The 13,861-nt window shown below is 44.5% G+C and overlaps 1 protein-coding gene across 3 annotated transcripts in view; it reads left to right on the top strand.

Moving 5' to 3' along the window:
- SHQ1 (SHQ1, H/ACA ribonucleoprotein assembly factor) overlaps positions 1 to 13,557 on the top strand; it is a 59,087-nt gene extending 45,530 nt beyond the window's left edge. For all 3 annotated transcript variants that reach the window (XM_083425548.1, XM_083425550.1, XM_083425549.1), the window contains exon 12: positions 11,843 to 13,557. In XM_083425548.1, coding sequence (XP_083281674.1) covers positions 11,843 to 12,515 — 673 coding nt within the window. In that variant the 3' untranslated portion in view covers positions 12,516 to 13,557. The remainder of the gene's footprint in view (positions 1 to 11,842) is intronic.
- The last annotated feature ends 304 nt before the right edge of the window (positions 13,558 to 13,861 follow it).

Here is a 13,861-nt window from a genome sequence, read left to right as displayed (position 1 = left end):
CTGTCCCGGGGACAGTCTACGGGATATCTAACAATCCGGGATAGCAGCAGGAAGCAGCGGAAAACTGCGCTGGAATAAGGGAATTTCCCGCAAAAAAGGGGAAGGTTGACAGCTGTGGACAGAAGAATGCATCGATTTTGTTTGTGTCTTAAGTCTTCTACGCTGAGCGTACTTTCAGTTCCTAATAAATATAGCAGAGCACACTCACACATACATGTGCATGCATGCAGAGAAATGGCACATGTATGATTAAATTTACATCTATTATTTTTGAAGCTTGTTAAATGGCAACCTCAGATGTTAATTAGAAATAACCTTGAAGCTGTGAGGAAGCACATTGAAATACAGCATATCTGCTAAGACATCTATGTTAAAAATGCAGTCACTGAAGATCTGTCTCTCCAGGCACACCTTTCAAGGCTTTTACCTTTTGAGAAGAAATGCTTCAGTAACATAGGGAGTTTTGAAGCCTGAGATATATTCTCTCTCTCTGACTCTGTGTGTGTGTGTGTGTGTGTGTGTGTTTTTGTCGGAACGCAGTTAAATACTCAATTGTAAAGCATTTTTGTCTTTCAAGTGCTGCTCATAAAATGGTTCTGTTGGTTCATTTATGGAGTTCTTCCCTTTCAAAAGTGGCTGAATTTTCTGTTTCATTATCTGTTATGTTGTTGACCCTGGCTGCTCCTGGATGAGAGGGGCTGCTTCAACACTCCATCTGTGGTATCGTCTATATTTTATTGAAGCATAATTGAGCTTTTCATGTATTTTAGTTCTGCACCTTCTGTAGTTAAATTGATGTCGGTCCTTGTCATCTGTCTGCAATTACTGCCCCTAAATTATATAGAAAATTTTATTTCCAAGGTGTGTGGTCTTAACTCCCTCACCACTTAAATGTTTTAGAACTTTAGTGCAGAAATGAACACCTTGGCTTTGTCTGGATGTAAAAATGAGCTTTAATATTATTATTTTTTATCATTGGTAGCTCTTTACTTGTTCCAACAAGAGAGATTTCCCCTTCCTTGAGATCTGAAAACACTCTCTTTGGCGATCACTCGTAGCCAAGTAAGATTGTCTTCCATAAACACGGTTTTAACAATGAGTCCGCAAGTGACTGTGGAGGCCAATTCTGGATCCACACATCCTTCCACAGTGGGGACATTGGTTTCCGGGTGGGAGTTGATCACGGTGTGGATTTGCCAAGCGTGCCTTCCTCTTAGCACGGTTCTCCATATGACAGCAACAATTGCAGATAACAATGGCTCTCAAAGTGAACCATTCACAGTGGGATCAGGTGTTAAACAGGGTTGTGTTATTGCCCCAATTCTATGCATTATTTTCATTGCCATGATCCTACACTTTGTTGGAGGGAAAATCCCTACTGGGGTAGAAATCATATATCGAACAGATGGAAAGCTCTTCAATCTGAGCAGGCTGAAAGCAAAGAGTAAGGTTACCATAACTTCTGTCATAGAGCTTCAGTATGCTGATGACAACGTAGTGTGTGCAAGCTGAGAGGATGACCTCCAAACCATCCTAAATATCTTCACAGAAGCTTACGAAAACACTAGGGAAGCCTTTAACAATGGCAACTCTCAGTTTTGAAAGAGAAAGGGGTGCCTCTGTAATAATGTGTTTGATGGGAGTTATGGTCCAAAAAGTTCAGGCTGGTTTAAATTGTGAGAGGGCAGCAAGATGCTGATGCAACAGCATTAAAACCCGAGAAGGCAGAGGACTTGCAGGCACATCCAGAAATATTGAGCAAGCATGATCTTTGCACCCAGGTGGTAAGCAGGCCAGATTCCAGGTAGATTTATTCTCCTGACATCCTTCACTGTGTGCGCAAAATAATCTGTCTAGCCAGCTTTCTCTTTTTGGTGAAGCAATTATGCTGGATTTTCAGCATCCAGCTCTGCAATTCTGACGGGTCACTTTCCAACCTTTTGTTCTGCGAAAAGCTGTTAAGTCTTTTTTGGCAGAGTAGTTAATGGAGAAGCAAAGTGATCAGACACACCCTACAGTTCAGCATGCCAACCTTCCCTCTCTTGCTAATGCAGGAATTCCTTGGCTGGTCACCTGCAAGGTACATAGAAATTAAATAGCACTTCCTTGTAAAACCAGTGTGCTGTACAGATGACCACAGTGTGTTGTCATTTTGTATGTGAATGCATGCTACCCCTGGTATACATTGAAAGGGAATAGTGTTTGTTGTCTGCTTAATCGTATGATGGCCTGAGAGTTTTGAGGAGTTTACGTACTTTTTGGACTAAGGCTTTTTTTATTCACAGAGATGATGCACATTCTGCCAAAGACAGCAAAATCTCTCCCCGTTCTCTCCTCCACCTACACAGCCCCAGTACAGTGAATCTCCAAAGGGTATCTTCCAACTCCAGCATGGAGACTGGATACTCTTGGATTAAGTTATATCCATTTTGCAAGTGACCTTAGAAGCCAATTTAGTTGGAAGGTGAGTTAGAGTGTTTAGAATCTTGGCCTCAGCCATGCCTGCAATTCAGCAGGGTACAGTAATAGGCATCTTTTGCTCTGTAGGTGAATCCTGCCAAGATGTTTAACTACAATGGAAAATGAATTGAGTAGCTGTCTTTCAGTGGCATGTTACTTGGATCTTACAATATATATTGTTGTGTGCAGTTACATCAGTGCATGATATCAGCAGAAGTTGCCTACACACACACACACACACACACACAAACTTTGCAGATTAGGCGTGATATATGTGCATAAGAAACCTTCCTAAGTACCAGGGTTGCCATGATGTTGCATTCCTGTGATTAGTTTTGTAAGGAAATTTCACTTTAGTAGGATTTGCACAACCCATCGTTGAATGCAAGGTTGTGTCTCTGATCTGTATGTGCAAGTTTTAACCATCAGCTAGGATGCTCATACTCAAAAGGATGCTGAGAATTCCTTAATATGCATTATAAAAAATAAAAAAGGAGTTATGTTTTTACCAAGCAATAAACCTAGTAGAAAGCTCTTAGACCAGGGGTCAGCAACCTAAGGCCCATGGGCTGGAAGTGGCCCGCGGAGGTTGTTTGACTGGCCCCCGAGCCGCCCCCAAACCGAGCCGCTTGCTTGCATGCTGTGCTAAACCGGCGCAGCGCGGTGTGGGGGCTCGCTTCCACGGGCAGACACCAAAAATCGTGGGCGGGCACGCTCACGCATGCACGTGATCCGGCCCACAGAGGGATCTCCTCGGGACTGATCCAGCCCAGGCAAGATAAACCTTGCTGACTCCTGTCTTAAGCTACACTTAAAAAATAATAATTAAAAAAAACCCACAACTCCTACAGAAATCGAGGCAATGAACCAGTATATAATACAAAGTTATCTTTCTGTATAGGCAGATTCAAACATGATACTTTTTCATGCCCCCCTCCCCCACCTTTGGAATGGTAGCAAATGGAAAATGTTACCTGCGCATATATCTGCATTGTGACATCATTATTTGTACTTGCACTTCTTCACAGGCATCCTTCCCAAACACCACTGTGCAGTGAAAAATGTTAGATCAAAATCTGCCCTGCCTCTTTAGATGAGCTGTGCTGGGATTGTATAAAATAAGAAGAGGCACTAAATTGTTTTGCCACCTGATGTTCAAAGACTATGCAAATCATGGGGGATTAAGAACTTCTTGGACAAAATTTAGCAGAAATGGCAGAAAGAAAGCAGGGTGACTACTAGGCCCGCCAGCAAAGGAATGTAGCCTTCCCTATCAGTTGTCACTCCAGGTGTGTGGGCAACTTCTGAGATGCTGCCTCCCTTGCTTTGTCTGTTCCCCGAAGCTGTGTGTTAAATAAAAACATGCATACGATCAATTTAGCTTGCAATTAAACATTTTCCTTAAGCAGTTGGCACTACGACAACTGATAATTACCATGCACAACACTTTGAAAAAGCCTTATTATGCTTGTTTATGTAGGATCACTCTTGGCATAATAATAAGCTATCATTACTACAAATGTACTTACTGTACAAGCACACCTTAATGTAATCGCAAGGCTCAATTAATCACACGGGAGAATTAAAATGAGTGACTTTAATCTTCCTAAATTAAATGCTTATCAAAAGAGCTTTGAAACGTCAGGGCACGTTTACCTATGTTTTGCTTTATAGGTATCTCTCTCTCTCTCTCTCTCTCTCTCTCTCTCTCACACACACACACACACACACACACATTAGCTAAACTGCCCAGGGTCACATTCTCACTTCCCATCTTCTCGCCTTTTTTCTTCTGTCTCTTGGGAAGTTGCTTCCACTGTGCTTGGCTCCTTTGGCAAAGATCACAAGGGCTAATAAGCTTTCCTTCTAAGTTGGCAAGTATATTCCTGACACTTGGTTTATCATGCTACGCAGTCTCTTTACTTAAAGGAAATAGGCTGGGGTGGGGGCGGGTGTGCAGTAACAACACAAAAAGGCTATATTGGTGATTCCTGTGAAACTGATCTCTGCAGCTTTGGCAGAGCCTTGGTGGAGTGGCTGCAGCTGAATGACAGAGCATGTACTTTGCATATAGAAAGTCCAAGGTTCCATTCTGGGGATTTCTAGTTAAAATTGTCCTTGGTTAGCAGAGCTGGGGAATACACCCCTCACACACTTCCTGTATGAGACCACGAAGGTGATATTAGCCACTAGGTGATAGTTATTCAACACTTCTGTGTCCTGGGAGGTTCTCTTAAGGAAGGGAAGACCTGATTTTTGCAGCGGTACTGAAGTTAGTAATTCTCTACCCAGTTGGACTAGCCCATTCTCTCAAAAAGCCAGCAATTTCAAGAGGCAGAATTATATGTTACCAATAACATGAACTTCCACTGGAGCCCCCTGTGGAGGTCTCCCTTTCATGATAGATCAAGATAGATTTGCCCCTTTGCAAAGATGATGAGTAACTTGGTTTTCCAGCTGTTGGGTGAGATACTAAGCAGGGAAAGTTAGCAGTGCGCAACAAACTTTTTTGAACTATATTTTCCACAATCCAGAGGAAGTGGAACACGTTTATAGGAGACTTAAGATGGTTTCTGTTGGAAGTGAGCAGGTCAGGCTTTGGCAGGGTATACGACTCTGGCTTGGGCTGAAGGCAGGGTAGGGTCCAGGCTGTGCTACGGGAGAGCAGAAATCTGATGTTGCTTCAGCATGTACCAAACAGACTGAGCTCTATATAGCCGTTGCTGCTGCAGTAGCAGCATCCCTGCTGTAAGCCCCAGTCCCCCAGGAAGGTGCCCTTTCAATTAAAGGACCCCAGCTAGCTCCATCACTCACTAACGGAGCAAGGGAGACTCTGGTCTCACTGGGTCTCCTTGTGATGATGATTATGCTGTGATGCAGTCCTCCAGTTCTAAGGATGGCAGTGCTGTATCCTCAGACCAAGGCTCAGACACAAATGGCTCATGGGGGGGGGGTGTTTCTGAGAGTCCTCATCCCCTGAAGACCAGGAATCAGGGTCATGACATCTTCTGACACACGAGATAATTGAACAAGACTTAGGTTTCTTTATTAAAGGTAAAGGTACCCCTGCCCGTACGGGCCAGTCTTGCCAGACTCTAGGGTTGTGCGCTCATCTCACTCTATAGGCCGGGAGCCAGCGCTGTCCGAAGACACTTCCGGGTCACGTGGCCAGCGTGACAAGCTGCATCTGGCGAGCCAGCGCAGCACACGGAACGCCGTTTACCTTCCCGCTAGTAAGCGGTCCCTATTTATCTACTTGCACCCGAGAGTGCTTTCGAACTGCTAGGTTGGCAGGTGCTGGGACCGAGGGACGGGAGCGCACCCCGCCGCGGGGATTCGAACCACCGACCATGCGATCGGCAAGTCCTAGGCGCTGAGGTTTTACCCACAGCGCCACCCGCGTCCCACGGTTTCTTTATTACCACCTACTTTTTGTAAAATATCAGTGTGTCTCTTCCACCCCAGCTACAACAACCCCTTTCTGTGAATTTACAGTATCTTAATGGATGCCAACATAAGAGCTTGTTGTCCTAAAGCAAGTATCTCCAACCTTTGGCCCTCCAGATGTTTTGGACTACAATTCCCATCATCCCAGACCACTGGTCCTGTTAGCTAGGGATCATGGGAGTTGTAGGCCAAAACAACTGGAGGGCCGCAGGTTGGGGATGCCTGTCCTAAAGCCTTCCCCCACCCCACCAATATTCTGTTAATTGGTGAACAGACTTAAAGCATTTCCAAGCTGTAAGTGTTTGTTTCTCAAAGGGAATTTGGTTGTTTGTACTTCTCTGTGGAGAGAGCAATTAAATCATGTGTGTGTGGGGGGGGAGGCAGAACTGCTTATCTTGAGAAAATTTCTAATCTTATTCAAAAGGGATAGATGGGGGGGACACAGAGGAGGATTGTGGGAAGAGTTACGGTAGAGGGAAGATCTCTCCAGAGGGAGCAGCTAACTAGTAGACCGGGGGTGGGGTGGGGGGAGAAGCCGAAACTGAGAGTGCAGGTGCCAGTGGGAGCAGGATATGAATCCTTTTAAGCAAGAAGTTAAAAGTTTGGTATGGGTGTGAGAGAGAAAAGCAGCAGTGGTACAATTAGAGCTGAAGATTTGCCCGTAAGGGGACGAACGCTCTTGCTGTCACTGCGGGTGACTGTTTTCACCGAAGCTTTAGAAAAACAGGTACCATGAAACCGGAAGAGGGAAACTTTTTCTTTGGCAACTGCTTGCCTGGGGAACGCATTTGCTGGAAAGCATGCCCGACATCAAGAAACTCCCAGAACGTCAAGAAGCTTGTTCTGACAAGGATTCTTCTTTCCAGGGACTACAGCCTAAAGAACAGTTCTTGACAATGTCTAACTGCCTTTGTCAGAATGTTTACACCAGCCACTTGGCTCTGTAGTTGCGCTTTTATTCTTTTTTAAATGGCAGAAGTTTCGCTTGCAGGGAAAGGGATCCTTGTAGGGGATTCTTGTGCGACGAGAAACGCTGGCTTTTTTTTGCGTAGGCTGCATGATGCATCTCTACTTCAAATGCGGCCTCGGAACTATCTCCTTCAGCCCAGTTGGGAGACAAGGAATGACTTCCATATCTTTGAAAATAAATGCCAGCGTCCTTTTTTGAGTGAGTAATTTGTGTGCCTGGCTGGAAGCCAGGGCTGTGAACTGCTCTAACGCTTTGGAGTTCTGAAGCTTGCCGATCTGGCTGGTAGCCAAACACATGTAATATTCATTCTGATAACACGACTGCTTGCCTCTGAAATGTGTGGGTGTTGCTCTGTGGTTTCTTTGCGCACGCCAGAGTTTGCACCCTCTCCCACTTCGATGCCCAAGTTGCATCATCTGAGAGCTACTCTGTCAGTGGTGCGTTCGGTGTTTCTGGTGCATACAGATTGGATTTCTTTCCCTTAGATTTACGCCTAAGCTCCTATTTGAACAGAAGGTTTCTTGTCTTGGACACAGTGGGTGGATTAACACATAACGCCAAGCAGTGGTTTGGTGCTCCCGGACGACAAGCTCTGTGCAAGCAGGCTACCGCCATTCCTTGTGTGCTCAGCTTAATTAGTCACTCCTAGTTTGCAGGCGAAGCACAAACGATAATTTGCCAATGTGGGGGTCACAAAATAATTAAGCGGAGCAGCAGAGTGTGCAGATGCAGGATTCATTCATTCATGGCAAGATGGTCCAAGGTTTGCATTGCTTGGATCAGAGAGTGGGCTGAAGAATTAAGTGATGGTAAATGGGAATGTACCACAAGGTTTATTGCCCCTGCAACAGCCATGGCCACCCTTTTTAGGCCAGAGGGCCACATTGAGGATTGGTCAATCTTTTCAAAACCACAGGCCAGTGGTGGCATGGCCAGAGCATGCACATGCATACTCTCCACACAAACAAGCCATGCACAGAGAATGCGCTTTCATCGTGTGTCTCTAACATTGTCAGTGGAGGCACAGGTGTGGCCTTAGTTGCTAGAGATGTCTGTTTTCAGCTCCAGCTAGTTGAGCAGCTTACACCCCCTTTTGCAGTAAAATTACTTGGCCTTTGCACTCCATGCTCCAGTAAGTTCCAGACTGGACTATTTTAACATGCTCTTCATGGGACCTGCCCTTAACTATGACTCGGAAACTTTAACTGGTCCAAAGTGCAGCAGGGGTACTGGGCAGGGTTCATTTTATAACTCATGCAATCCCTGTTTTAAAATGGCTACATTGGTTGACAGTCTGCTTCCAGGCCTGATTTGAAGGTCCTATGTCCCCCTAAAGCCCTAAACAGCTTAGGCCCCAAAGATCTGGAAGACTATCTCCTTCCCTACAGTTCCTCTCAGGTGTCAAGAGATCCCTCTTGGTAGCTCCATCACCCTCAGAGCTTTGGGGCATGGTGTCCCTGGAGAGGGCACCCTCTGATGAAGCCCCCAAGCTGTGGAATTTCGTCCTCACAGGTGTGTCTAGCATCTTCATTGTATAGCTTTCATCATACCTCTTTGCCCTGTCCTTTGACACCTGAGAGAGATATTTAAGGATCTGCCCTATTCTTCTGATTGTACATTGTTTTAATTGATACAGGGTCTGTATTTTTATATCATGGTAACCTGCCCTGGGACCTTATGGTGAAGGGTGGTTAGGAAATCCAATAAAGAATAGTAACACGCACATACACGCACATATATTCAGACAGCCTCTCCATTCTGTTGCTGATCAGCAGAGGAACCTCTCCTCCCAGCCCAGGACTGGGATGGAAAGGAAAGCTGTCCACTTCACCTTGCAAAGGCACGTCTTCTCCCTCTGGCATGACACCATTGGAAGAAGGCCTTAGTGCTCAGGCAACAGGAAGGCTCTGTCCCTGTTTAATAATTATTTTTATTTTTATTTTATACCCTGCCCATCTGAGCACCAAGACTTTCTTGCAGGTGCCTTTGCCAGGAAAAGCAGGGATGAGCTGCCTGATTTTTTTGAGGGTTGGTGAACCAATAGAAGTGGCTTGACAAGCTAGATGCAGCCTGTGCCTCCCATAACATATGAACAGATGGCACTGTCTCTCCAAATTGTGAAGAAAGAAGGCGTACAGCTACTAAAACACAGCTACTTTAAACCACAGTGCTAAAAGGTCATAGAATCATAGAGCTGTAGAGTTGGAAGGGACCACAAGGGCCATCTAGTCCAACCCCCTGCAATGAAGGAATCTTTTGCCCAACGTGCAACTCGAACTCAGGACCTTGAGGTTTAAGAATCTGCTCCTCTACCGACTGAGCTATCATTTTGCCTGAATGCCTCCTGCTTTGAGGAAGACGGATTATCGACAGCCTCATGCACATGTGGTTCCAACTGTCTCCAAAAGCAGGTGCTTTGCCCAAATATGCCAAAGCGCCTGTGATTTAAAGGATTTGGGTTGTACTCCTTGTGGCTTTGAGGATGGCCTTCACCAGCCAAGTGTCTTCAAGATGTTAATGAGAGTTGCATTCCAAAACATCTGGAGGGCAGCAGGTTGGCAGAGGCACCTGTATATTTCTGCTGTGAGGGTTTTGATTTTTTTTAAATAACTTTGCTATGGGGCAATAATTAGGAGACGTCACCTCTCCTGGGAATTATAAATGGGGAAGTCTGCCGCTTTGCTAGAATGCCAAAAATAAATCCTTTCCTAGAAGGCTCCCCCTCTTTTCTTTTTACACAATGAAGAGAACAACAAAGCAACAGAGTTGTATGAAATATGGATCAAGAGGAAGAAAGGGAAGCCAGGTATAAATAGCAGGCGTGCATCCTGTTTTTTGGGGTTTTTTTGCAGTAGAGCTTTGTCTCAGGCTATCAATCAACTTTTCACCACTTCCTGCAACAGCAGGTCTGCTATAAATCCTGCCGTAACTGACTGGGTTTCATTTCCTCTGCCAAACCCTGCTAACCTGCGAGGCATGACACAATGACACCAGAGCGAGCAGCTGATAATGTAATACACAACTCCTGTGAGGCGAAAGTTAAAGTGCTTGTTCTCTCAGCTGAATGATTTTAAAGATCTTTATATTCTAGTTCCTAGGGGGGATAATTACTCAGTATAACATACAGTGCATGCCTTAAAAAAAAAAAAAAATCCCCTATAGGAATTTTATTTTAAAGTGTGTGGTAAAGATGGGGACAAGCAGTTGCCTTAAAAAATATATGCTCTAACCCTTTCCCAAATTGCTTCCATTCCAAGAAGCAAAGCAACATCTCTCTCTCCCCCCCTTTTTTTAAGGTTCCAGGAGAATGTTTTAGCTCAACCCCAATTATAAGGCTATTAAAGGCAAGGTTGTAACTCAGCAGCAGAGCACATCCAAAAGGTCCTAGGTTCAGCTCCTGGTGCTTTGAGTTACAGAATCTCAGGTAGCAAAGCAGAGACAAACTAGTGTCTGAGACCCTGGAGAGATGCTCTGCTGTGAGATGGGGAAGACTGTAACTGAATGAGCACAGCTCCGGTTCTGCGGAAAGCGGATAGTTGCATTCTGCGAAGGCCAAAATTGCAGCTCAGTTTTGCTCCGTTTGACCTCTGTAAAGGTATTGAAAAGCACTCAGCCAGCATAGAGAGCAGCCTTCTCTGTTAAAAGGAAATAACACACGCAAGCGTAGCAGTAAGGATCCCTTAATTCAAGTGTTACAGATTAGTTACTGTGCCATCATTAAATGCTTATTGAAGCCATTAATTTGTTTAAATTAATCCCCATCATTCTTTTTTTTAAAAAAAAAGTCAAATGAAGCAAAGCGTCCTCCGTTTGTGGCGCAGGGTTAAAGTGTTCTGACACATTGTCCCGCTTTCTTACACACACAGCTCATCCCACACAAACATGCACTTGTTTCATGCCACTGATCTGTGCACTGAAAAGGATGCTAATCACTGTGTCCATAGAGATGGGCAGGCAGCTCCTAATTCTTAATTTAACAGTATTAACTCTTATTAGTGGCTTTGGAGACTTCCCATATTAGTGGCCTTGGACAGTTCAGTAGCGCTATTGCAATGAAAGTATTCTTGTAATATTTATTACCATTTCTTGAGTTACTGTTTGATTCATTAACAACAAGTTATGTAAACACCAACATCTGCTACGTTATGGTGTCTCGGAGCGTATAGTTGAGATTCCGTTGCAACCTTTGAAACTTGCTGTGTCAAATGCAGCCTATTGGAGCAGTGAGAATTTACCTTTCAGACTCCCCCTTTTGCAAACTCCTAACCGAGGGGAACAAAACCATTCACCAGGCTGTACAAATTATTGCTTATTGCGATTTATTTGCATGACATTTACCACAGAACTTGACCGGGTTGACTTATCCTATCATAGGCGGTGGTGGTAAAAAGAGACCAGGTTGACATATTTTTCATCTAGATAATATAAGCACAAGAAGGTGTGGGACACATTTTCCTATCCAATTAAAAATAGAGCCCACAGATACTTGTTTCCAAGCCCAAGTCACTGGCGACATACACACTTGCAGATTAATAGTTCCCACCCCACCCCAGTCTGATATCAGGCTCAAAACCAGTTTTCATAGTGGTAGGAACTCATCAGAAGCTTTAAGCTATTTCCTTCTGTTCCATCTTCTGACATAACTTTTGCATTTTGCTAAAGTGTTGTGAATGCTCTAGGCTAGAGAGATGTGCAGCTTCATGTTGTCCCAATGACTTGAGGGATATCAGCTAATCAAATCTTCAGATAGAAGTGTTCTTTCATAATGTGGCGTTGAGGGTCTGGAAAGAGTTAAATGGAATGCATAGTGAGTTTCTGCATGTTCTGGGAATTTGGGCAACCCCAGTTACAGTTTTGTCATCACTGAGGTTTGTTGGTTTTGATAATCTTTTCTATCTGCCAGCCGCACAGAGTGTAACCAAAATGTATGTGCTCTCTCTCTCTTTCTCTCTCCTCCTTTTAAAGGTCAAAGAAGTTGGCAGCCCTTGCCGAATGCGTGCGGAAAGCAGAGCTGAGCAAGGCCAAATTAGGTTTCGAGCTTGACGAGCTGGAAGCAGCGGCCCTTCTCGTGCAAGAGGAAGAAAAGGAGTTAAAAGCTGCTGGCACAGACGTCTCCAAGCCGCAGCTGCCTCCCTCCGAAGGAGCTGCTGCTGCGAGTGACTCTGAAGACTCAAGCAGCACTTCATCATATGAGACAGGAGACTCCGATTCAGATGAACAAGAGTCCTCAGCCAGCGAAGATGGGGAAATAAATCCTTTACAAAGCACACTCCAAGAGGAGAGGACAGCCCTGCTTATTGACTGTAATGGATTAAGGCGAGACATAGGCACTTTGACGCTAGATGCTAGTAATGAAAAATCAAAGGCTCCTTTGCAATCTACATCTGTTCCTGGGAAACTGATAGAGGAATTAGGGAAGCAAATGCAGGCGGCAATTAGGCTTACGGAGCAGCCTGAAGGTTCGCCTTCTGTAAGTGGCGGCAGCAGCAGCAGCAGCACTTCAGAAGAGACAGGAACAAGCTGCACGGCTCAGCCTCAAGGACTTTCGCCGGATCGTAACGGAAAGAGACATTTCTTAGAGGTGACTCCAAAGCCCAGCGCTCTTCTGCTTCTTGGCAGCACAAATGAAGCTTCTTAAGGAAATGTGGACGGGGTGGGCTACGGGGGTTGTGGGTTTTTGCAGCGCTAGCTGTTGTGGTTCATTTTAACAGCCAAAGGCCACTTCAGCAAATATTCCTCTGTCAGATACCAGTGATGCATGCAAATAAAACAAGACTGCCTACTCTCTGGAGTGGCATCATTCAAGGTTAGTAGTATTACAAAAGGTATGATCAAACATCAGTGAAGCTTGCTGATTTGTATTCTGCAGATTGCTTATAGTTCAAATCTATATTTAAATGTTGTATTTCATTATCATGGTTCCTAGCTCCTAAATTTTCCACTCGGGATATTACTGTCCTCCTTATTTCAATTTAACCATTTTGAAGTGTCCATTGTACAGCAACTAGCAGTAGGCTTGGTCATCACAGGCACTCTCATCTAATAAGATGTGCTTCAGTAGTAGTTGCATGTGCGATATCGTCAATGCCACTGCTGCCTGATCCTGTACTTTCTCACAACTTATTGGGACTTATTGCCAGGTAAGAGTACATAGGATTGCTCTCATCTTTTTCTTTTTTAAAAAATCTGCGATACATGGCTGTGTATGGTGTTTTTTCTTTCCTTTTTGAACATGTACATGGTCAGAATATATTTAACCTTTTAAGTATGAACAACTGATTTCAGGTTATCTGTACTCCAGCTGCGCTGCTAATGCGTGATTGGGATGGAGGAAAGGTGGGTTTAGTGGTTGGTGCTGGTCCGAAAGGAACAAAACATTCTTTTTAGCTGTAACTCTTACAGAGGGATGCATCAGCATTCAACGATGGAGCTGAGTATATTTGTGTTTTTCTGCCTTTTAGACTTTTGCCTGAACTACCAACTTATCCTCTTGCTTTGCTCTTGGGTAGCTAAGCTTCATTAACTAACTGTAGGCAGAGCTGTACGTGTCTTCTGCATCCCTGTCCGAATGGTATGCACATCTCTTGAACTCGGCATCCTGAATTCCACTGAATCCTTTCTTTGACAATATGTTGCCACTGTGGTGGGCAGAGGCAAAATAAATTCTCCAGACTATGCCAGTACATTTTCACATGCTTGATTTGTTGTGCAGATTTGAAAAGAAGTACGTGTCTGTGTATATGATACATACATCCCAACACTGCGGCACTCCAAAGAAACCTATATTGCAAAAGTTTATACTGTCCCATTCTTCACACTTGCACTTCCGTTTAGTGGCTGCCAGCTGGGGAAGGGAGCCTGCCTGTTCTGTTCTCAGAACAGCTCTGTTTCTCTCTGAGAACTGACAGCTTCTGTGTTTGTGAAAGCAATCTCTTTATTCTGTCCAAAGCATTGTCTTGCCTCCTGTGTAGGTTACTCCATTCT

The sequence above is a fragment of the Podarcis tiliguerta genome, assembly GCF_965153285.1.
Source record: "Podarcis tiliguerta genome assembly, chromosome: 2".
Taxonomy (NCBI): Eukaryota; Metazoa; Chordata; class Lepidosauria; order Squamata; family Lacertidae; genus Podarcis; species Podarcis tiliguerta.
The sequence above is the reverse complement of the archived record's forward strand: the minus strand, read 5'-3'. Positions and strand labels throughout refer to the sequence as shown.